This window comes from Olea europaea, unplaced genomic scaffold (genome assembly GCF_002742605.1).
Source record: "Olea europaea var. sylvestris unplaced genomic scaffold, O_europaea_v1 scaffold1331, whole genome shotgun sequence".
In the NCBI taxonomy this organism is placed as follows: Eukaryota; Viridiplantae; Streptophyta; class Magnoliopsida; order Lamiales; family Oleaceae; genus Olea; species Olea europaea.
Window position 1 is genome coordinate 152,649 of NW_019230793.1, and position 22,457 is coordinate 175,105.

Below are 22,457 nucleotides of genomic sequence, written 5' to 3' on the forward strand. Positions count from 1 at the left end.
TTATTTCGTGAACAGTACTCTTACGATTCCTTTCCAGTGATCAGCTCCTAGATTACTCGTGTATCTACTTAGTTTACTGACTGTGTAGGTTATGTCTAGTCTAGTGCAACTCATTAAGTATATTAGACTTCCGATAACTCTCAAGTATTCTACTTGAGAGATACTTTCTTTTCTGTTTTTAGACAGATGTTGAGTCGTATCTATTAGTGTTCTAGCCAAGCCAGTATCATCCTTATGGAATTTTCCTAAAATTTTGTCCACATAATGTGACCGATTTAGAACAAGCCCATTTGATGATCTTGAGATTTTCACTCCAAGTATAACATCAGCCAAACTCATATCTTTCATGTCAAATCTCGAGTTTAACATATTTTTAGTGGAGTCAATCATCTTATTGTCACTATCAATAATAAGCATGTCGTCAACATAAAGACATAAGATGACATATCTATCTTTAGTATCTTTGACGTAAACACATTTGTCACATTCATTGATTTTAAATCCACTCTCAATCATGACATTGTCAAATTTTTCATGTCATTGTTTTGGTGCTTATTTCAAGCCATATAGTGACTTCACCAGTTTACAGACTTTCTTTTCCTATCCTGGTGACGAAAACCCCTTAGGTTGTTCCATGTAAATTTCTTCTTCTAGATTTCCATTTAGAAAGGCAGTTTTAACATCCGTTTGATGTACTTCAAGATTTCGCAAAGCGGCAATCGCAAGTATCATCCTAATAGATGTTAGTCTCATCACTGGAGAATACGTATCAAAGTAATTAAGGTATTCCCTTTGTTTGTAGCCTTTAATTACTAATCTGACCTTATACTTCTCGACAGTTCCATTTGCTTTCATTTTCTTTTTAAAAATCCATTTGTAGCCTAGTGGTTTGCTTCCTGGAGGAAGATCCACTAGCTCCCATGTATGATTTTGCAGTATGAAATCTATTTCACTTTCAATGGCTTCTTTCCATTGAGGTCTTTCCGAGAAATTCACTGCTTCTTGATAACTTTGAGGTTCACATTTTAGCATATAGGTCAGAAAATCAGGACCATAAGATTTTTCTGTCCTTTCTCGTTTGCTACGTTTAACCTCAATCTCTTCTTCTAATTCTTGACTATTTTCAGTCATTGTCTCATATGTTCGTTTAGAGGAACTTGCTTCCTGTTTGGATCTGTATGGAAATACTTCTTCAAAGAATGTAGCATTCCTTGATTCCATTATCGTGTTTTTGTGTATGTCTAGAATTTTTTAATCATACACAAGAAAGCGATACACACTGCTATTATGTGCATAGCCAATGAAAACACAGTCTATAGTTTTTGGGCCTATCCTTACCTTCTTTGGTGGTGGAACAGCCACTTTAACAAGACACCCTCACACTCGCAAGTGTTTATAGGTAGACATTCTTTCTTTCCATAACTCATAAGGGGTCTTTTCCAATTTCTTTCGGGGCACCTTATTTAAAAGGTAATTTGCTGATAACACAGCTTCTCCCCACATGTTCTGAGGTAACCCAGAACTTACGAGCATTGTATTCATCATCTTTTTTAAGGTAGATTTTTCCTTTCAGCAACACCATTTTGTTGCGGTGAATAAGGGGTGGTGGTTTCATGTATGATTCCGTATTGTGCACAGAATTCAGCAAATGGTGTTTCATACTCACCACCTCGATCACTTCACAGCACCTTAATTTTCTTGTTAAGTTGATTCTTAACTTCATTCTTATAGAGAATAAATTTCTCTATAACTTCATCCTTGCTTTTAAGCAGCTATACATAGTAGTATTTTGTGCTATCGTTGACAAAAGTAATAAAATACTTGTTGCCACCTCTTGTTTGTACAAGTTTTAGATCACACACGTCACTGTGAACAAAATCTAGTGGGTCTATGTTCCGTTCAATTGATTTAAACGATGACCTTGTCAATTTTGTTTCAACACAAGTTTCACACTTATGTTTGGAATCATTATTGAACTTAGGTATGTAGTTAGAGTTAACTAGTCTTCATAAAGTATCATAGTTAACGTGTCCTAGTCTAACATGCCACAAATTGGAAGACTCAAGCAAATAAGCAAAAGAACTTGCTTTATTCATTTTTGGTTTCACAACCATTACATTGAGTTTAAACATACCGTCGAAAACATAACCTTTTCCGACAATTATTTCACTTTTTGACAGAATGACTTTGTCCGACTAAAAAACAATACGGAAACCATGCTTATTCAACAGCGACCCGGACACAAATTCTTGCGAATTTTCAGCACATAAAGCACGTGGTTGAGAGTCAGCTCCTTTCCCGAGGTCATCTTCAGAACCACTTTTCCTTGACCCTTGATTTCAGAAATTGCTGAATTTCTCATGAACAACTTCTCCTCGTTCCCAACAGCTTCGAACGTATCAAACATCTCTTTATCAGAGCACACATGCCTTGCAGCACCGGTGTCAATCTACCACTCTTTAGGGTTTGAACCCACCATGTTTACTTCAGAAATGACTGCTGCGAGATTAAGCTCCGACACATCTTGTACCATGTAGTCAACCACGTTTGCTTCTTTCTTTTTCTTCGGCAATCTACACTCTGAAGACTTGTGACCCACTTTGTCACAATTAAAGCATTTCCCTTGGAATTTCTTCTTAACAATTCCACCTTTCGGTCCTTGCTTGGTTCTTTTGCCACCGGATGGCCCAGACTTATTTTTGTAGTTCTTACTACTTTGACCAAGCTCTACAACATTGGCTTTGTTCACACCAGGATTGAACCACTTCTTCTCGAAACTCTTGTTGTCTTCTTCGATTCGAAGTCTAACAATGAGTTCTTCGACGTTCATTTCCTTTCGTTTGTGTTTCAAATAGTTCTTGAAATCTTTCCATGCGGGGGACAATTTTTCTATAATTGCGGCCACTTGAAAAGTCTCACTCAACATCATTCCTTCGGCATGAATTTCGTGAAGGATCACTTGGAGTTCTTGCACTTAACTAATAACAGTTTTGGAGTCACCATCTTATAGTCTAGAAATTTGCCGACTATAAACTTTTTAGCCCCGACATCCTCAGTTTTGTATTTTCGGTCTAAGGACTCCCATAATTCCTTAGCAGTTTTCATGGTGCTATACACATTGTACAGCACATCTGCTAGGCTGTTCATGATATAATTTCGGCACAAAAAGTCCGAATGCTTCCAAGAATCGAGTGCACTCAATGCTTGCACAACTCCCTTGCCCCCATTAAGTTTTGGAGCAGTTTCAGTCAAGAATCTCACAAGATTCAAGGTGCTCAAGTAAAAAAGCATTTTCTGCTACCACCTTTTAAAATTCAAGCCATTGAATTTCTTCGATTTTTCTCCATCATTAACCGAAACAGTTACAGTTTGGCCAGTTTGGCTCACAACATGACTTGGCATTCTAGCCACAGTCTAAGCCACAACGGAGCTTGGCCTTTGAGCCACATTAGAATCCACAGCCTGATTGCCAGCGGAACATTTTGGGTCACATCCATATTGTTCGATTCGGTTGCCATTTCTGAAAACAAACCAAATATTAGTTCCAAGAAACTACAATTCAATGAAACAAAAAAAAATGACTCTTGTTTTTGAAAATCAAATATTAGTTCCAAGTAACTAAAATTCAGTTAAACCAATAACCAACCCTTGTTTTTCGAATTCAGAAATTGTCTTAAGCTTGTAGGAAAACAAGTAGCTAGTGGATGAAACCAATTGTATAAGTTTTATTCAAATGTAATAGCCGACTATTGAAATTAATAACCACAAGGCAAACGATTTCAATTTATCAAAAGAAATTCCGTTTCAAAATTTTCCAACGGCTGGAAAAAAAATATTTAGCAACATAGAATCAGAAATATAAGTTAACTGCAGGCTAAAACTGTAAACGATGAATCTGGAAGCTGCACACTATGGAGCTACAAACTGCATGAATTAAATAGTAATGCGAAAATAATCTGTAGAAATAAATGAAAACTAAAACTGCAAGGATAAACTGAATCTGCAAAGAAACTACACGAACTGCAACGAAATAAATCTGCAGAAAGAAAATACAAACTACAACAGATTTCAAACCGAGGCCTGTGTGTGCACAGTTTCCTTAAGACAGTTTCGCCCCCTCACCGTAGGTGCTGGAGGTTCAGTTCGAGCGGCTGTCTCCCAGGATACAACAGTAATAAGCAGAATTCGAGCACCGCAATCCTACTTCGGCGAACTGCACGTGACTGGAAGGGAACAAAAACTACATTGTATGGAAACTGGAACTGGGAAAAACGACACTGCATGGAAAATTGGGAAGAATATTTTCGTATGCAGAGAGAAATTTTTGTTCGTGTATTGAACTGTTGGAGTGAGCGTCCCTTATATAGACTAAGTCCTGTCCATTGGAGTCACTGGAGTTACGACATTAACCACTGGAGTTTCATCTTTTCAGTTCTAGCAATAAACATTGGGAGTTTCTGCAGTTTAGAAACTCAAAAGTTATTGGAGAAAGCCAAAAAAATTGGCAAAACGTGGGCTCTCCGATGGGGTCATTTTTGCCTTGTTTGGTCCGACATTCATGTGCGCAGGTCGTGCCCGCACCCATGTCCAAAGTCCAAAGGCCATTTCGGTTCGTGATTTGCACCCCCTGCGCGCGCACGTGGAGAGAGCCTCTATGCTATACATGATTACACATCTCCAAAGCATAGCCATATATAAAGTGGTTTAAGTTTCCTTAGTTTTCCTACGTGGAATAAATGCATTTTTCCCACAAAATCAACTTCCAATGACCAACTTTGAGCTCCAATTTTTCATTCACCCGAGCTTCATTTTTGGTAAATAAATTCATGAAATCGATGTTCTCGCGAAGGAGTACACATATCAACTTTGATATTCCACATTGGACCAACGGGTTCCATCGAAAATTGTGCCAAAAATGAGCCGCTCACTCAATTTTTTCCAACAGCTACATTGAACCGAGTGATCATTTTGACTGAAGAAAAAAGGCTTTTTACAAAAAAGACTACATTTACATAGAAAGGACACGCCAAAATCTTCAATATATCCTCCATTATTTACATGCCATAAACACACACTCTTCACACAACTCTCTCACTGTGCACAACACTCTTATATCTTCATCTTCATTATATTTCGTATGCTTGTTGACACTGTCAGAAGGTTTAGTTTGGTATGACTAAAAGGTAACCTCAAATGTGATTGTTTCTTTTTAACATGTAATAATTGTTATCTCTATCTTTCTCTACTTAGTATTTATTATTGCTAATAACATTACTATCTAACTCTTCAATTATTTTTCTTATCAACTGCCATTGATAAAAACATTTGTCAAAAATAAAAACTGAGCGAGTACTCTACTCAGGGCCACTGAGGTGAATACCCGATTGTAAATTTCAGGGCCCCGTGAAATTAGTCGAGGTATACGTAAGTTGGCCTAGATACTCATGGTCATAAAAATAAATAAATAAATAAAAACTGAGAAAAGATCTATACATAATTTATCCTTGTCTAGTGGCATGACTTATGGTCTACTGAAATAGATATGTAGTTAAGAAAAGTAGTATGATGTTATTAAATTTTAAACATTCTTGTTTGTAGAGACTAGGGAGAGCTTTGCAATTTTATTTTTCTTTTTTCATTTTTCAAATGAAACTATATAGACTATATATTTGTTATGAAACTATGGATTCGAGCCCTGAATCCACTTGCTTGCAAGAAAAAATAGTAAAAGAAAAGAAAGAATAGAATTGAGGGAAAATATGTCTAATATTCAAAGATTCACAAAAAAGGTACGTACTAAGGTAACAAACTAGTTCCATAGACAGAAGATAGCTTTATTGTTTAATTACATGCCAAAATGATACACAAAACACCCACCCAGTTAAAATCAATAAGCTTAACAACAAATCACTACATCTATCAAAAAGGGGAACTTTCAATCCTATCAACCATGTTTCATTCCAATTCTATATAGTTCATATAAATTTGCACATAGATCCGATCATTTACTGGGGTATAATTCTTTTTTCTTTTGCTATTGATTTGTTAAAGGTTACTAAAAATTGCGGTGGAATGTAATTGTAAGACCCTTCAATGTGTTTGTTTTTTAATGCTGATAGGCTTCTTTAATACTGCTGGAATATCTACTATTTGAGCTGGAAAATTGATAATGGCAGGAAATATTATCTTTTCCATTGTTGGGAAGCTCGCGGGATTTGCAATGAACCCAATTTGGTGCCAATTCGAGAATCTGTTTTGCTACGACAGCAAAATTGAAACTTTGAGAGATAAGGTGAAATATCATGAAATTAAGGAAGCTGAAGTACAACAGTTAGTTTGAAGCAAAAAGAAATGCGGAAACTATTAAATATGGTGTTACAGATTAGCTGAAAAAGGTTATTGACTTAAAGAAACAGGCATATGAAGTTTTGGAAAGTGAAACAAATTTTGAAATGCAATGCCTATTCTTTATATGTCCAAATTTGAAGACCCGCTATTTTCTTGGTCCGAAAGCCATAGAGAAGACTTTTGAGGTTGTTAATCTCCAAGACGAATGTACATTATTTTAAAATGTGGCCAATCCTAAACAACGGGTGCAAATACCTTATCAAAACCCCAGTGACTTTGGAGCTTTTGAAACAAGGACATCAATTAAAAAGGAAATCATAGATGCTCTGAAGGACAAAGATGTCAACATAATTGGGATCAGTGGTATGGGTGGAGTAGGTAAGACAACAATGGCAAAAGAAATAGTTAAGGAAGCCGAAGCTAATAGATTATTTGAAGAGTTTGCATGGGCAGATATATCTAGAGATCCTACGGTAACCAAAATTCAGGATGAACTTGCTGAACGTCTCAGTTTGAACATTAAAGATATTACTAATGAAAGTGTGAGAGCTAGACGACTTCGTAAAAGACTTGGAAGTGACAGAAGTAAGAGCATTCTTGTAATATTGGATGATCTTTGGGAAGATACTGTGTTGGGAAAAATAGAAATTCCTTCAGCAGGGTATAATAAAGGGTTGAAAATTCTATTAACATCACGCAATAAGAGGTATGCAAAAAGATGGGAGCTCAAAGCTTCGGCATTGATCTTTTAAATGAAAAAGAATCGTGGGAACTTTTCAAGGAAAAGGCAAAAATTTTTGATGACTTAACAAACGTTATAAAGGATACAGCAGAAGAAGTTACTAGAAAATGTGGAGGCTTACCTCTCGCCCTTGTGAGTGTCGGTAGAGCTGTTGATATAATGTCACTTTTGTTGTCATTTCCATTATGTATTTTTGTACTTTATTGAAGGTTATTTTTTTCATCAAAGTGTAGTACCTTGTCAAGTCAAAATATGGGTGTAATTGATAGATTAGGTGGTCTAAGTTATGGCTTAATATATCTTCATACATAAGGTCACATATTATATGAAAAATTTAGTTTCTTCTTCTTTGTTCTGAAAAAAGCTAACAGCGGTATCAGAGCACTTTAGGGTCTTTGAAGGGAGCAAAAAAATTGGTTGAAGGTTCAACTAATCAGTGATATCTCGGACAAGTAAATTTGAAGATTCAAGAGTGATGGCCTTAAGTGGTTTCTCAGCACCATTGCCTGCTGCATTTACAGGAGATAATAACAATTTTTGGGCTGCTAAAATGAAGGTATACTTGAAGGCTTATGGCTTGTGGGAGATAACTGAAACAGGAACAAAACCTCCACCATTGAGAGCTAATCCAACCATTGCTTAGTTGAAACAGCATGGTGAGGAGGTAGCGAAAAATTTTAAAGCTTTGTCTTGCATTCAATCCGTCGTATCTAATGCAATCTTCACCAGAATAATCACATGCGAGACAACAAAGGAGGCCTGGGATCGGTTGCAAGAAGAGTTTAGGGGAAATGCAAGAACAAGACAAATGAAAGTGCTCAACCTTAGAAGAGAGTTTGAGAGTCTGAAGATAAAGGAGACTGAATCTGTCAAAGATTATTCTGACAGATTAATGAAGGTTGTGAATCAAATAAGACTCTTGGTCGATGAGTTAAGTGATAAGAGAATTGTGGAAAAGGTTCTTATCAGCTTGCCTGAGAAGTTTGAAGCTAAAATCTCATCACTGGAGGACTCAAGGGATCTGTCTTCAATGTCTGTGGCTGAACTTGTTAATGCATTGCAAGCCATTGAACAAAGACGTCTGATGAGGCAAGAGGAACAGGTAGAAGGAGCCTTATTTGTTAAAGGAAAATTTAAGGCACAAACCAGTTATGGTGTGAAGTAAAACCAGCTTGGAAGAAGGAGACCTGATGACAGTAGAAGTGCTACTGATAAAAAGGTGGATTATCCACCTTGTCCCCATTGCAAAAAATCTAGCCATTCACCCAAGTGGTGTTGGTATAGACCTGGAGTTCAATGTAGGGGGTGTAAACAATTGGGTCACATTCAAAAAGTGTGCAAAAACTCGAAGGAAAAACCGAACCAACAGCAAGCACGGTTGGCAGAGGATCAAACACAGCAACTGGAGGAGCATCTGTTTTCAACAATCAGTTCAAAAATTGGAAATTTAATGAATCTTGGTTGTGGGACAGTGGTTGTACTCATCATATGACCTCAGATTCAAGCATTTTTGTTGAGCTAGATAATGCATATAGGTCCAGTGTGAAAGTTGGAAATGGAGAACATGTGGAAGTGAAGGGGGTAGGCAAAATTTCTGTGCAAACTCCATCAGGTACCAAGTATATTTCAGATGTTCTTTTTGTCCCTAAAATTGATCAGAATCTGATAAGTGTCGGCCAGTTAATTGAGAAAGGTCATATGCTTATATTTAAAGACAATATGTGTACTATACTTGATTCATTAAATCAAGAAGTGATGAAAGTGGATATGAGACATAAAAGCTTTCCTTTGAAACTGAGAAATGTGAAAAATCAGGCACTCATTGGGACTGTGAATGAATCACCTTTGTGGCATAAACGGTTTGGGCATGCTAACTACAAGTCCCTTGAACAAATGCATGATTTGGAGCTAGTAAAAAATATGCCTAAGATCAGTAAGGATGAATGTATGTGTGATACTTGTCAATTGGGAAAATTATCAAGGCTGCCGTTTGACAAAAACTCAGCGAGGAGAGCAGAAAATAAACTTGATCTTATACATTCAGATGTGTGTGGTCCAATGAGGGTACCAACATTGAATGGAAGTAGATACTTTGTCCTTTTTATTGATGATAAAACCAGAATGTGTTGGGTTTACTTCTTGAAAATGAAGTCACAAGTTGCTGGTATATTTCAGAAGTTTACGACGCTTGTGGAAAATGAATATGACAGAAAAATTAAAGCTATCAGATCTGATAATGGAATTGAATATTGCTACAATCAATTTGACAAATTTTGTGATGAAATGGGAATTAAACACCAGCTAACTGTGCCTTATTCTCCTCCGCAAAACGAGGTTTGTGAAAGGAAAAATAGGACAATTATGGAGATGGCTAGATGTCTATTGTTGGAGAAGAACATCCCTAAGGAGTTTTGGGCAGAAGCTGTGAATACAGCTGTGTACTTACTAAACAGATTGCCAACAAAATCATTGGATAAAATGACACCTTATGAAGCTTGGAATGGTGTTAAACCAGATGTGTCCCACATTAAGGTATTTGGAAGCCTTTGTTATGTGCATATATCAGATGTGAAGCAGGACAAGTTGAGTAAGAAAGCTGATATTGGTATCTTGATTGGATATTGTGAAAATGCAAAAGGCTATAAAGTGTATAATCCTCAATCAAAGAAGATGATGTCCAACAGGGATATCAAGGTTGATGAAGGATAATTTTGTGAAAATGAGACAACTGAGTAATTTTTATAAATTAGAGAAAGTTGGTTGCCTGCAGAGAATTCCCAGTCTCCAAGTCCATTTGGGATTACATTTTGAAGCCATTAACGTTGGGTTTGAGTATAAGATATGACGGATAAATGGAATCTACTTTCAAGAACAAGTCAATCTGTATTCTACATGAAAAACTCTTTTAATGACAATTTGAAAATTATTAAGAAGCTAAGTGCACGGGGTATATAAGGAACACAACCAAAGACGACTCATTTCAGCTTTAAGCTGTTTTCTAGTGCTAAATACATTTGTAATCTACTCTCAAGTCTCAACTATACAGTCCTCTAAATTCCAGTGGCACAAAATACTGGAAGAAACAAAAAAAATGGAATCGAAGACGTACTAAACAGGATGATTACAGCTTCAATGTGCATGAACCTTCTTTGCAGTTAATTGTTATTTTCATGCTTCCTTGGGATTAGTCAGGACAACCTTAATCCCCTGTGACACACGGTCCAACGACAATAATATGCATTAGAGAATGAATTTGTAGTCCCATCATACCTCAATCCCTGATGAAATATCAAATATGTATAATCCAAAGAATGTGCAAATTTTGCATCCGAGCAATATGCTATTTAGGTAATCAAAGACTTGAAGCTTTGTTTGGCAAGTGTTCCATAAATGGTTTATTTCATAAATAGATCGATAAGTGGGTAATGTAAGTATTATACCCTAGGTCCAATCAACTTTGGACATAAATACTTTTATATGTAATTAATGCAATTAAATGGCAGATCTATTATTTAATTAATAGACAATTAAATAAATAATAGAGTCCGTAAATTCAAATATTTGTAATTTGTTAATCACAATGAGTTGTGATTGTGAGATACAAATTACATCTGATTGAATCTTAAATCATCCGTGGTCGTAAGTAATAACGAGATACTCGTTATTACGGATAGACCATCACGTGTGGCATTTCTTACTTGTGAAGTAAGTAGCTGATCTCACAAGTTAAAGTGTGGTGACACTTAAATGAACACGTGGATGTTTTGTTATAGAACAAAACATTGGAGACCCGTCGAGAGATTCCACATGGATAACTATCTGAGTGTCGGTGGTTAATCTCTAACGTTCGGTAGTGAAATTGGTCCTTGGATTTGAGGTCGTCATGGTACCTTATATGAGGACAGTCATACTTTGGCGGTGTTGGATGTTGCTCTGAAAAGGGCCGCTAATACGACATCGTTCGGGTACGTCAAGAATCGTATGAAAGTTGTGATTGATCAATAAAGGATTCGTCACTCTTAGATAGTAGGAGATTATGATCTGCGTTTCATTCAATTAAGTCAATGATCAAATCCTTGGCCAAGGTGTACTCATAAGTCGAAAAGGAGTTTTCGATTTATATTGACTTAATAGTGGAGTGAAAGATATGATCGATGATCGAGATTGACACAATTCCATATCTCGTAATTGATCGGATCATATTGACGAAGGGATTATAGTTTCACGGTAAACGAACGAATTTGGTTTTGTCATACCACGTGACATTTCCCGTCACATGTATTGCCCTATCATGGTCGGGAACCTAATGAGTCACACACAAAAGAGAATTGGAAGATTGCCAATTGGTTAATTTAATAATCGTTGGATAAATTAATTAATTGGATTTGTTATTTATATTTTCGAATTAATTAATTAGATTAATTAATTCATGGACCGGGTTTAATTAATTGGATTAATTAATTATTGGACCGGATCGGGCCGAGCCTGTTTGGATTTATATAAATACATAACTAGGGTTTGAGGTCCATAAGGTTTTCATTATTCTTGCTAGCACAAGAGAAAACTCTAGAAGCTGCAATCTTATTCTCTGTGTGGATCACCGTTGGAGGCTGGACAATTGGACAGCTGTGGTGGCGAATCAAGGTTGATGGAGCGAAAAGAAAAGCAAAAAGATTACAGATCTGGAAAAGGTACAATCTTGTCACAATCTCTATCTAAACACAAAGGCGATTCTTGGTGGGAATCAAAAATTATTTTAAATTCCGCTGTGCATGTATAAGTAGATTCTCAACAGGTAATAATTGTTGATCCACTGAGATACGTGGATAAAAAGTGATTTCAACGATTATTAATCAATTTATAAATGTTAGCCAAACGTAGACTTAATCTCCCTCCAACATGGCTAACTCTCGGAGGGAGTTTACGTGAGTTCTTGCCACATTCAAGATGCAAACCCACTTCCTCAAGATTACTTTAATTTTTTTGCTTCTTTTAAAACCTAATGTCTATCCTTTTCGTGCATTATGCATCAACCTTTTGCTATACCATTCTTTGATTGTACTCCTTTTGCATTTGCTTTCCTACTTTCCCAAATCCCTTTCTTTGCTTTCTCTCTCTTTTCACACACAGAATCACATTGCTAAAGTGGGAAATGCAACTTTTTTATTATAAATTCGACTAGCAAACTTGCAACTCATGGAGGTTGGCCTAATATGGATCATACAGGCAAGGCCTTATTTATATTGATAGATCGGTTCGTGTTAGGCTTGTTATCAAGTCGACATGTTTTTACTTACACATATGTTATTGCTACAAATTTATAATGTACATAATATAGTACACTCAGATCAACAACATTGTCAATTAATTAATTGAAATGGTGTACATTGATCATAAGAAAAGATCTGGTTCTAACTACTGTAAATTTACCCGTTCAATAGTTTCATTCATTAAACTTTGTAACCAAATTTCCGAAGACTTGATCAATTTTTGCTATAGATTTTTATGAATAAATAAGCATACACATAAAAATTCATAAAATTGTCCTACTGTCAATGTAACCTAATATACTATAAAAGAAAAAAAATTAAAATTAAAATATCATCAATTTAGTTTTCAATTCTTTTTACTTATATAAATTAAACAAGCTATGAGGGTTTGTTTGGTGCTTGTAAAGTTTCAATAATAAGATATTAGGCTTCTTGAAGAGTTTTTCCATAATATTTTATTTAAACAATTACATATTAAGTGAACTTACTTTGTTTGATAAGTTTCAAATTTGTATTCCCAAATTCGAAATGGGATCCACCAAAAGATGATATTGCAAAGAAAAGAATCACCAAACTCTTCTAAATATCATCCATTATTTAAGTGCCACAAAATCTCTCTCTCCCTCCCTCCTGCACAACAATCTTCATCTTTATTATATTTCTTGAGCTTCTTGTTAACATCGTCAGAATCTTCGGTGGCATTGTCAAACTAAAAGGTAACCTCCCATGTGATTGTTTCTTCTTAACCTTAGTAATTGCCATTTCGATCTTTGTGTACTTGGTGTTTATTACTGCGAACAATGAAACATTCCAATTATTTTTCTACATGAGAATCTATAGAAACCTTGGTAACAAATATAAACTAGGAAACGATCCAGACATGATTTATCCTTGATTTATGGCATTGCTTATGTGCATAATCATCTAGAGTCTATTGAAATAAATAAATAGTCAAGAAAAGTGGTTAGTGTTATTAAAATTTTAACCTTCATTTAGGAAGAATTTAAAATTACGTGTTAATTTAGAAGTAGATAAAATTAAACGAGTGCTTGTGAAATAATCGAAATGTATGGTTGAAAATTAAGGGTGGTGTTTAATTGCATGGAACTTGTCAATTAAATGTCTTCAGTTGACTTCATCTTTAACCTAGAAGATGTTCTACTTCTTCATGAAATTGAATTTTTGGTAAGTGTGAATTGTCTAGAAAATAAAAATCTCCCTTCCAAAAAGAAAATATTTGTCTTGATTTTGAGAAAAATATGGTCACGTAACTAATTTTTAGAAAATATTTGTCATGAAAAAAATGTAAATTAAGCACCCCAAGAGTAGGAATTTTGGTTTAAAAAGAAAAAAAAAAAAAAGAAGAAGCCATTTTTCATAGAAAATAAAGTCATTCAAACACACTCCAAATTTAACTATTTTATAAATATTTTATAAATTTTCCAAACAGAGGCTTTGTTAGTCATGTCAGATTGCTCCGTCAGTAGATACATTTTGTGTATAATTATTAATTTGGAAAATTGCATTATTGATCATAACCTATGTTCTATGTGTCTTGGTCGTACTAAACCTCTCTTATGTGGACAGACATTTTGATCATCGACATTCTAAGTCTACGGCTTCGTCCAAATTTGTGTTTTCAAAGTCGAATTTATATGACGATTGTACTCTTTTTTAGTTTAAAAAACAAAAAAAAATTTTATTTACCCTATTTTGTTTCTTTCTATTATGCTCCTATTTGGTGGGGATTAAAATCATATTTTTAGTATATTTTGATAAAAGTTAATAAAGTATGTGGTTGAAAAGTTATACGTCCCATAAAATATGATTAAAATTAATTATTGATTTTGATTTAAATTAATATTTAAATTTTAATCTCCACCAAACATGGAATATATCTTTCCTTTAATTATTTTTTGTAAATAATTTATTTGTATTTACACATTTTACCATCAAACACACATAATTTTTTAGGCTATTCGTGCATTAAAATTGAAAGGTTGAAAATCTAAATATCTTGATTATCCCTCAGAACCTTCATTCTTATTTATAAATAAAGAGTGCTGCTAGCAAATTCAGTTCGATTTTTCTTAAGTAAAATACTTGAATATGTATCAGAATTAAGAATTGATGAATTAGGTTCAGCTCTTGGTTCTAGACTAAGAATCAAATAATCAAATCTTCCTAATTTTTTTATATTAAATAAGCCAAATTATTTTAATTTTTATATAAATTTGCCAACTAATTAAATGAGATCAAAAATATGATTTTTCGTGTTTCATTTGTCAATGAATTTAATTGAGCCCAAAATATTATTTTTCGTGTGTTCAGCCAAATCCAACTTTGTAATCCAAATCTCAAAGAATCAAAATTGAGTGGCCTAAGTTTTTGTCAATCGTTCGGCCGTTTCTCAAATAATCGAAGCTAAGGGGCTATGCCCTTTCATCTTACCATTTTTCCATACTATTGATTGAATTTCCTCCTATTTAATCAAGGTAATTTATATACATTGGTGAATGGATATTATTAGACAACTTATTATTTGTATATTTTTAAATTGAATTATGTTATTTTGTGAAAGTTAATGCAGTGTCGTTATAAGAACTAAGATTTAATATGTCATTAGTTGGATGAATGTAGTGTTGTTACAAATATTAAAAATTTTAATTATGATATGGAACTGAGCCAAAAAGTGCCAAAAAGGGTGATTATTCTTCTTATCCTTCTTGAAAACTTTTAAGACTTCTTCAAATTTACTATCAAATCTCAATACTCCTCCCACAACATTCCAATCAAAATACTCATTAGAATTTGAGTCACAATCCAATTCTAACACATCCCCCCCCCCCCCCCCCCCCAAATTTTAACCCACCCCCCCCCCCCACACACACACACGCTTCATACAACTCTCTCACTCTGCACAACACTCTTATATCTTCATCTTTATTATAGTTGCATATCTGCATAATCATCCAATGTCTATTAAAATAGATAAATAGTCTAGAAAAGTGGTATGGTGTTATTAAATTTTTATCCTTCGTTTTGGAAGAATTTAGAAATGATTTAATTTATAAATAGATAGAATAAGTACTTGTAAATGTACCAGAATGTGTGGTTAAAAATAATGTTTAACGAATTTATAATAAATGTTCCCAATCAAATACTTAGTTATTCAGGTCAGATTATTCTGATGGTATTTATTTCTTTTCATATGCAATTATTTATTAGGAAATTGCATGGTTGGTCCTAGTCTATGATCCATGTATCCAATTGGTGCTCAACCTTTAAATATGGACATTTTGAATTATTACTCAAACCTCCTTCTTGTTTATAGAGACTAGAAACAGCTCTGCAATTTTATTTTTCTTTTTTCATTTTTAAAATGAAACTATATTAGACTATATCTGATGTGAGATTATGGATTCGAGCCCTGAATCCACTTGCTTGAAAGAAAATGGTAAAAGAAATGAAAGAGTAGAATTGAGGGGGAAAATGTCTAATATTCTAAGATTCACCAAGGGTACGTACTAAGGTAACAAAATAGTTCCATAGACAGAAGCTGGCTTTATTGTTTAATGACATGCCAAAATGATACACTAAACACCCACCCGATTAAAATCAATAAGCATAACGACAAATCACTACATAGAGAACTTTCAATCCTATCAACTATGTTTCTTTCCAATTCCATATAGTTCATATAAATTTGTACACAGAATTGATCAGTTACTGGGGAATAATTCTTTTTCCTTGTGCTATTGATTTGTTAAAGTTTACTAAAAATTGTGGAGGAATGTAATTCTACGATTCTATTGAGTTTCTTTTAATGCTAACAGGTTTCTTTGATACTGCTAGAATATCTACTGTTTGAGCTGGAAAATTAATTATGGCTCTAGAAATACTCGTTTCTGTTGTTGGAAGGCTCACGGAATATGTTCACTTTTGTGCCAATTCAAGTATATGTTTTGCTACGACACGAAAATTCAAACTTTGATGGATAAGGTGAAAGCCCTTGAAACAAAGGAATCTGAGGTGCAAGAATTGGTTCGTGAAGCAAAAAATAATGTGGAAGCTATTAAACCTATTGTTGTAGATTGGCTGCAAAATGTTGATGAAATAAAGAAAAAGGCGGACAAAGTTTTTAATGGTGCAACAAATTCTGAAATGCAGTGCCTATTCCTTCGATGTCCAAAATTTGAAGACCCGTTACTTGATTGGCAAGAAATCCACAAAGAAGACGGTTGAGGTTGCTAAGCTGCAAGATGAAGGTACATTGTTTCAAAAGGTGGGCGAACCTAAACCACCAGTGGAAATACCTTACCAAAACCCCGGTGACTTGGGAGTTTTCGAAACAAGGATTTCAACTAAAAAGAAAATCATGGATGCTTTAAGGGACAAAAATGTCAGCATAATTGGGATTTGTGGCATGGGTGGAGTAGGTAAGACGACAATGACAAAACAAATAGCTAACGAAGCCAAGGTTGACAAATTATTTGATGAGTTTGCATGGGCAGATATATCTCAAGTTCCAAATGTAATTAAAATTCAGGATCAACTTGCTGAAAATCTCGGTTTGAAAATAAAAGATATTACTGATAAATATGTGAGAGCCGAACGATTTCGTGAAAGACTTGGAAGTGACAGAAGTAAGAGCATTCTTGTAATATTGGATGATGTTTGGGAAGATATTGTGTTGGAAACTATAGGATTTCCTTCAGCAGGGGATGATAAAAGGTTGAAAATTCTATTAACATCACGCGATAAAGATGTGTGCAAAAGAATGAAAGCTCAAAGGATATTCGACGTCAACATTTTAAATGAAAAAGAATCGTGGGAACTTTTCAAGGAAAAGGCAGAAATTTCTGATGACGTAACAAACGATATAAAGGGTACAGCAGAAGAAGTTACAAAGGAATGTGGAGGCTTACCTCTCACCCTTGTGACTGTCGGCAAAGCCCTCAATAAAAAATCAGAACATGTATGGAAGAATGCACTTGAAGAACTACGAAATTCTAGAGTGGCCTATATCAGAGGAGTGCAAAAGTTGGTATACTCAAGGATAGAGTTAAGCTATAACTATCTAGAGAGTGATGAAGCCAAGTCCTTGCTTTTGCTCTGCTCTTTGTTTCCAAAAGATCATGAAATTTCAACTGATGATATGGTTAGATATGCATGGGGACTAGAATTGTTTAAAGATACGACGACATTAATTACAACTAGATATAAGGTAAACTCGATTATTGATAATCTGAAAAGTTGCTATTTACTCCTCTCAGCTGATAATGGGTGTGTAAGATTGCATGATGTTATAAGGGATGTATGCTTACAAATTGCATCAAAAGACAAGCATGCATACATTGGTTTAAAGGAAAGGAATGGCCAAAACATGATAACAATGAATCGTACAATGCAATTAGTTTGACTTCAAATGAGCTGAACCAGCTTCCCAGTGGGTTAGAATATCCAAGCCTAAAGTTTCTACTAGTGATATGCAATCAACAATCATTGAACATATCCAAAGAATTTTTTGTCGATATGAAGGAACTTAGAGTTCTTGATATCACTTCTGTGAGGATTCAAATTCCATCATCAATCCAATTGTTGACCAATCTTCTAACTTTGTGCTTGGACGATTGTACATTAAATATTGAAAATTCTACTATTGGGAATCTAAAAAAGTTAGAAGTTCTCAGTTTTTATTGCTCTGATCTCGATCAGTTCCCTGATGATATAGCACAACTTAGTGACCTAAGATCATTGGATTTGAGGTTCAAGCACAACTCTAGCTATTGTCCACTTCCACATGGTATCTTATCACATTTGAAGAAACTGGAAGAACTATACATCGGTGTCATTAGAATAAGAGAATATGAACTTGAACAACGAGGGTACATAATTAAGGAGATAAGTTCATCGACAGATCTTAATACTTTCCAAATCAGCACAAATGATACTCAATTTTTGCTGCAAATATTAAAAGATATGTGCATTAAGAAGTTGGAAAGATTTCATATCGAATTAACCGATGTAGAATTTGCTCGTGATAACATCATGGAGTATTACTATTTCGGAAGGAGATTGCATATACATGGCATTATGTATGCGAGTGTGCTTTCACAGCCTGCAATTAACTTATCGATGAGGAGAACTGACCATCTTTCTATAGAAATGGACTTGAATAATATTGATGATCTTTCTCAACAAGTGATGGAGAGGAAGATTATGCTAGATGAAGATGGCTTCGAGTTTTTGAATGGAAATCATGCGACAGGGGCATTTGATAGATTACAAAAGATAGATCTAGATGGCATACCAAAAATGAATCATCTATTCAAGGGTGTCATCAAACCTCCATCACTCTACAGTCTTATGTTTCTTACTATTGGAAGTTGCCCCTCATTGAAAAGCCTATTTTCTGAGTCAGTTGCATTATGCATGGTAAATCTCCAAAGTTTAAGTATTTCCAATTGTGAGATGTTAGAGGAAATTGTTTCAATGGACATTAAAGAAAATGAAATTACCCAGATGCTTGAGTTCCCAAAACTACAGACAATCCACCTTGAGGAATTAAGAAATTTTAGGAGCTTTAGATGTGGTTCTAACAAGACTGTTGGTGAGCTCAATCCACTATTCAAACAGGTAAATGTTTTTCTTTAGTATGTTTGTATGAAGCCACATTTCTTATAAAACACATAAATATTATGAATTCTAATCGATATAAAAATTATTAATAAGAAAATACAAGTCTCGTTTCTCAATTTCTAATTAATTCATACACAACCTTTATTTTATGAAGCATGTAGTCCAACCCTTAAAAAAAATTTACAAATAAGTTTTAAATGACACGCTAATATTTCCCATACCTTTCATTAACAAAGTTTGTAATTTATCACCTTATATTCTGTAATCTTAAGAAAACTTTCTACAAATTAATGCTTCTTTAATTTCCTAATTATTTGAGGCATTATATTTCACTCCAGAAATGATGAACTACAGAACTAGTTTATATAATTAAAGCCTTTCTGTAGGGACTTCAAGGAGTTTTTGGTCCCAAACCTTTCACTTTTGGTCCTAACGGCATAGATTTGGGACCTTAATGCCAAAAAATAAAAGTTTCAGAACCAAAAATGCATGAAGGGCAAAGGTTTAGGACCATTTGTGTACATGTGATAATCACCAATGGTCTTGATCAATAGCATGTAATATAAAACCCATTATTTTCCCTTGCCGGGATGGGCTAGTGATCAACTCCAACAATTTATTTTTTTCATGAATATTTTCAAAAAATCAAGACAGGCTCTCAGCACCCACAGATCGAACACATGTTCAGACTTGGGTTGATCTTTACATTCTCTAATGGGTTCTATGGCTCTATATTTCACGTTTCCATAATTTTTTATTAATATACAGTTATTTTCGTTGTTATTTATATATGCTAATTCATCTCAAGGTTTTAATTAATTTTACAAAGTTTAAGGTGATGTTCAAAATTCTTAAGTTCTTTGATTACATAATTTTAGCTGACACATTAAGTAAATTTCTTGCAGGTTACATTTCCTAACTTGGAACTGTTGCACATTAGTGGACTGGGTCGTAATGTGAAAATATTGGATGAACTAAGGCAAATCAGATCTCATAAACTAACAGAATTGCGGGTGGGAAAATTGGATGATGTTTACATTCTGTTTGACTTTGAGTATAAAAAAGATGATGTAGAAATTAGTATACTTAGTCAATTAAAATCATTGGCTCTGACATCTCTACCCGATTTAGTGCACATTACAAGGATGGTTCCTAAAAGAATTTATATCTTTGAGAATTTGAGACATGTTCTTATTGGAGTATGTCACAACTTAAGGTACTTATTCTCACCTTCGATGGCCAATTCACTTGCAGCTCTGGAAAATTTGTGGGTTCTGGGATGTAAAGAACTTGAAGAGATTATTGGAGGACAAGAAGAAGATGGCACTTCAAACACCAAAATTGTGGAAGAAAGAAGAACAAGCAGAATTGTGTTTCCTAAATTGAGAAACCTAGGACTTCTTCATCTTGATAGATTCAGATTGCTTTCCTCTCAAAACCATGAATTCGTGTTCCCTTCACTAGAGTATCTGCACATTCAAAATTGCCCTATGATTGCAAAATTGTGTCCAAGACAACTAAGTGTACCAAAGCTTGATAAAGTATGGATAAACTTCGAACAATCCGTTGATATTTCAAATTTCTTGAATTTAGAAGGTATACAAGTGTCTTCTTGATTCCCAAGTTACAACATCTACCCGGTTATATACACTATAATATACAATATTAATTAATGTGTGAATAATTGATAAATTAACATCCTTTGTTTCTTGGGCTCAATACAGATGTCAGAGGACCACATATTTGTTGATACTTCCAGTGTTCTCGAGGATGCAGGTACACACTTCCAACATATAGTTGAATATATATGTTGTAATTGTTTGTACATTAATAATTATTGTATGAATAATTGGAAAATTAATATGCTCTGTTCCTTAGGCTTTCTGCCGTGAGCAGTTGAAACATAATTTTTATTATAGAACGAAAGAAAATTTATTCACTAATGTATGAATTGCTGCCAAATTAATAATGACTACTTCCCCCTAATGACCTCTTTTTTAATCTCCTGAGGAGCTTTTAGAAAATTTCTCATTTACTTATTTAACAAGTAATGAGCATTCTTTCTACTATTTGAAGTAAAAAGTATAAATGGCTGATGTAATCATGTTAGTAGGATTAGTTTATCACTGTTTTGTTAGGATTTATGTATAATTAATGAGGAGCCTGATGTTATTAGTGACAGAATGAGGCACGGCTAAAAAGCTGGTTAATGGTGTCTGGATGGATGGATGGATGGATGAAAGCACCAGGCAACTTCCAAATTCCGGTAATTGCTTTCTAGGCTTTTAGTTCTGAGGGGGAATCAGTTTCAATGGAAGGTACAAACAGTTGCTGTTGAAGCAACTAGTTGGTTTTTTAATCAGGAATTCAATACCAAGATTTTTGTATCCTAAATATGTGTGATTGTTTTGGTCCTCCCAAAACTTCATTTAAGAAGCTTGTTATCAAGATGAAACCAGTTATTTCCTTTTCTAATGGTGTTAAGAATTCGTTTCCTGTCTTTTCTTTGCTACTCAAAATAAAATAATAAAACGTTGAATATCAAATAATAATCTGTTTCATCATATGGTAGCCACTAGGCATAATACATTAGTGGTATGTTCAGAAGAAAAAAACTTGTAAAATTGTTTTATATGGATGACAGATTGAAGAATTAGTACAAGAAAGCAGAATGATAAGATTACAAAAATTCAAATCCATTAAAAATGGTGTCAGAGGATCAATTTCACTGTTATAAAAAAGAAGTTCTTTAACAATAAGATGAATGGGAACATTTTTATTCTCTCGCAAATTGTTTTTATTATTTTATCAATTCGCTTTGTTGCATCCTGAAATATTTGAGAGACAGAGAATAAATGAATTAAGCTCGATGAGAAAATATGTTCATGAATTTCTAGCTCTAGCTTCAATGTAAATTGTAAAAACAAATGTGGCATTCTCGGATGCTACATCTTAATCATTCTCAAATTTGGAGTCAAGCATCAACAAAAGTTCCCATAAATCATACAATTAAATTTGAAACATGAAATTCTTGTAACCCTCCTGGCACCAATAGTATCTTTCCTTATATTCATAGGAAAACTTATGAATGATGCAAAATGGGGAAATTTCTTGAAAACTCGGACTTCTTTCTTTCCTCGAAATTGCAAGATTTCTATTTATCTGCATATTGTGAAGGGAAACTATTCATGGAATAAACATAAAAATGGATCACTAGACACAAGCAATGGATTTGATACAGCAAAATTTGTTAAGGAAACAAATGTCTCAAACTGTGGCAACATCAAAGCAAACAGATTGGGCCAATGACAGTGCTTAACAGCCCTGTTTTTACTCTTCAACCTACAAAAATTTCCTTGTAATTAGCATATGATTGTATATATTCTGTGGCATTCAGATAATAAAATCGCAGCTTTCCTCACTAAATTGTTCAAAATCTTCATGTATGTATGTGT

The 22,457-nt window shown here is 34.3% G+C and overlaps 2 protein-coding genes across 2 annotated transcripts; both read left to right on the forward strand.

Annotated features, from left to right (window-relative positions):
• The first annotated feature begins 16,290 nt into the window (after nucleotides 1-16,290).
• Nucleotides 16,291-17,983, forward strand: LOC111375065 (probable disease resistance protein At5g47250). The gene has a single exon (XM_022997853.1). The coding sequence runs from the start codon at nucleotides 16,505-16,507 to the stop codon at nucleotides 17,780-17,782; it is 1,278 nt and encodes a 425-aa protein (XP_022853621.1). The 5' UTR covers nucleotides 16,291-16,504; the 3' UTR covers nucleotides 17,783-17,983.
• A 1,915-nt stretch (nucleotides 17,984-19,898) lies between these two features.
• Nucleotides 19,899-21,455, forward strand: LOC111375058. The gene is made up of 3 exons (XM_022997845.1): nucleotides 19,899-20,598; nucleotides 20,727-20,778; nucleotides 21,179-21,455. The coding sequence occupies exons 1-2, from the start codon at nucleotides 20,148-20,150 to the stop codon at nucleotides 20,750-20,752; spliced, it is 477 nt and encodes a 158-aa protein (XP_022853613.1). The 5' UTR covers nucleotides 19,899-20,147; the 3' UTR covers nucleotides 20,753-20,778; nucleotides 21,179-21,455.
• Nucleotides 21,456-22,457: the final 1,002 nt, after the last annotated feature.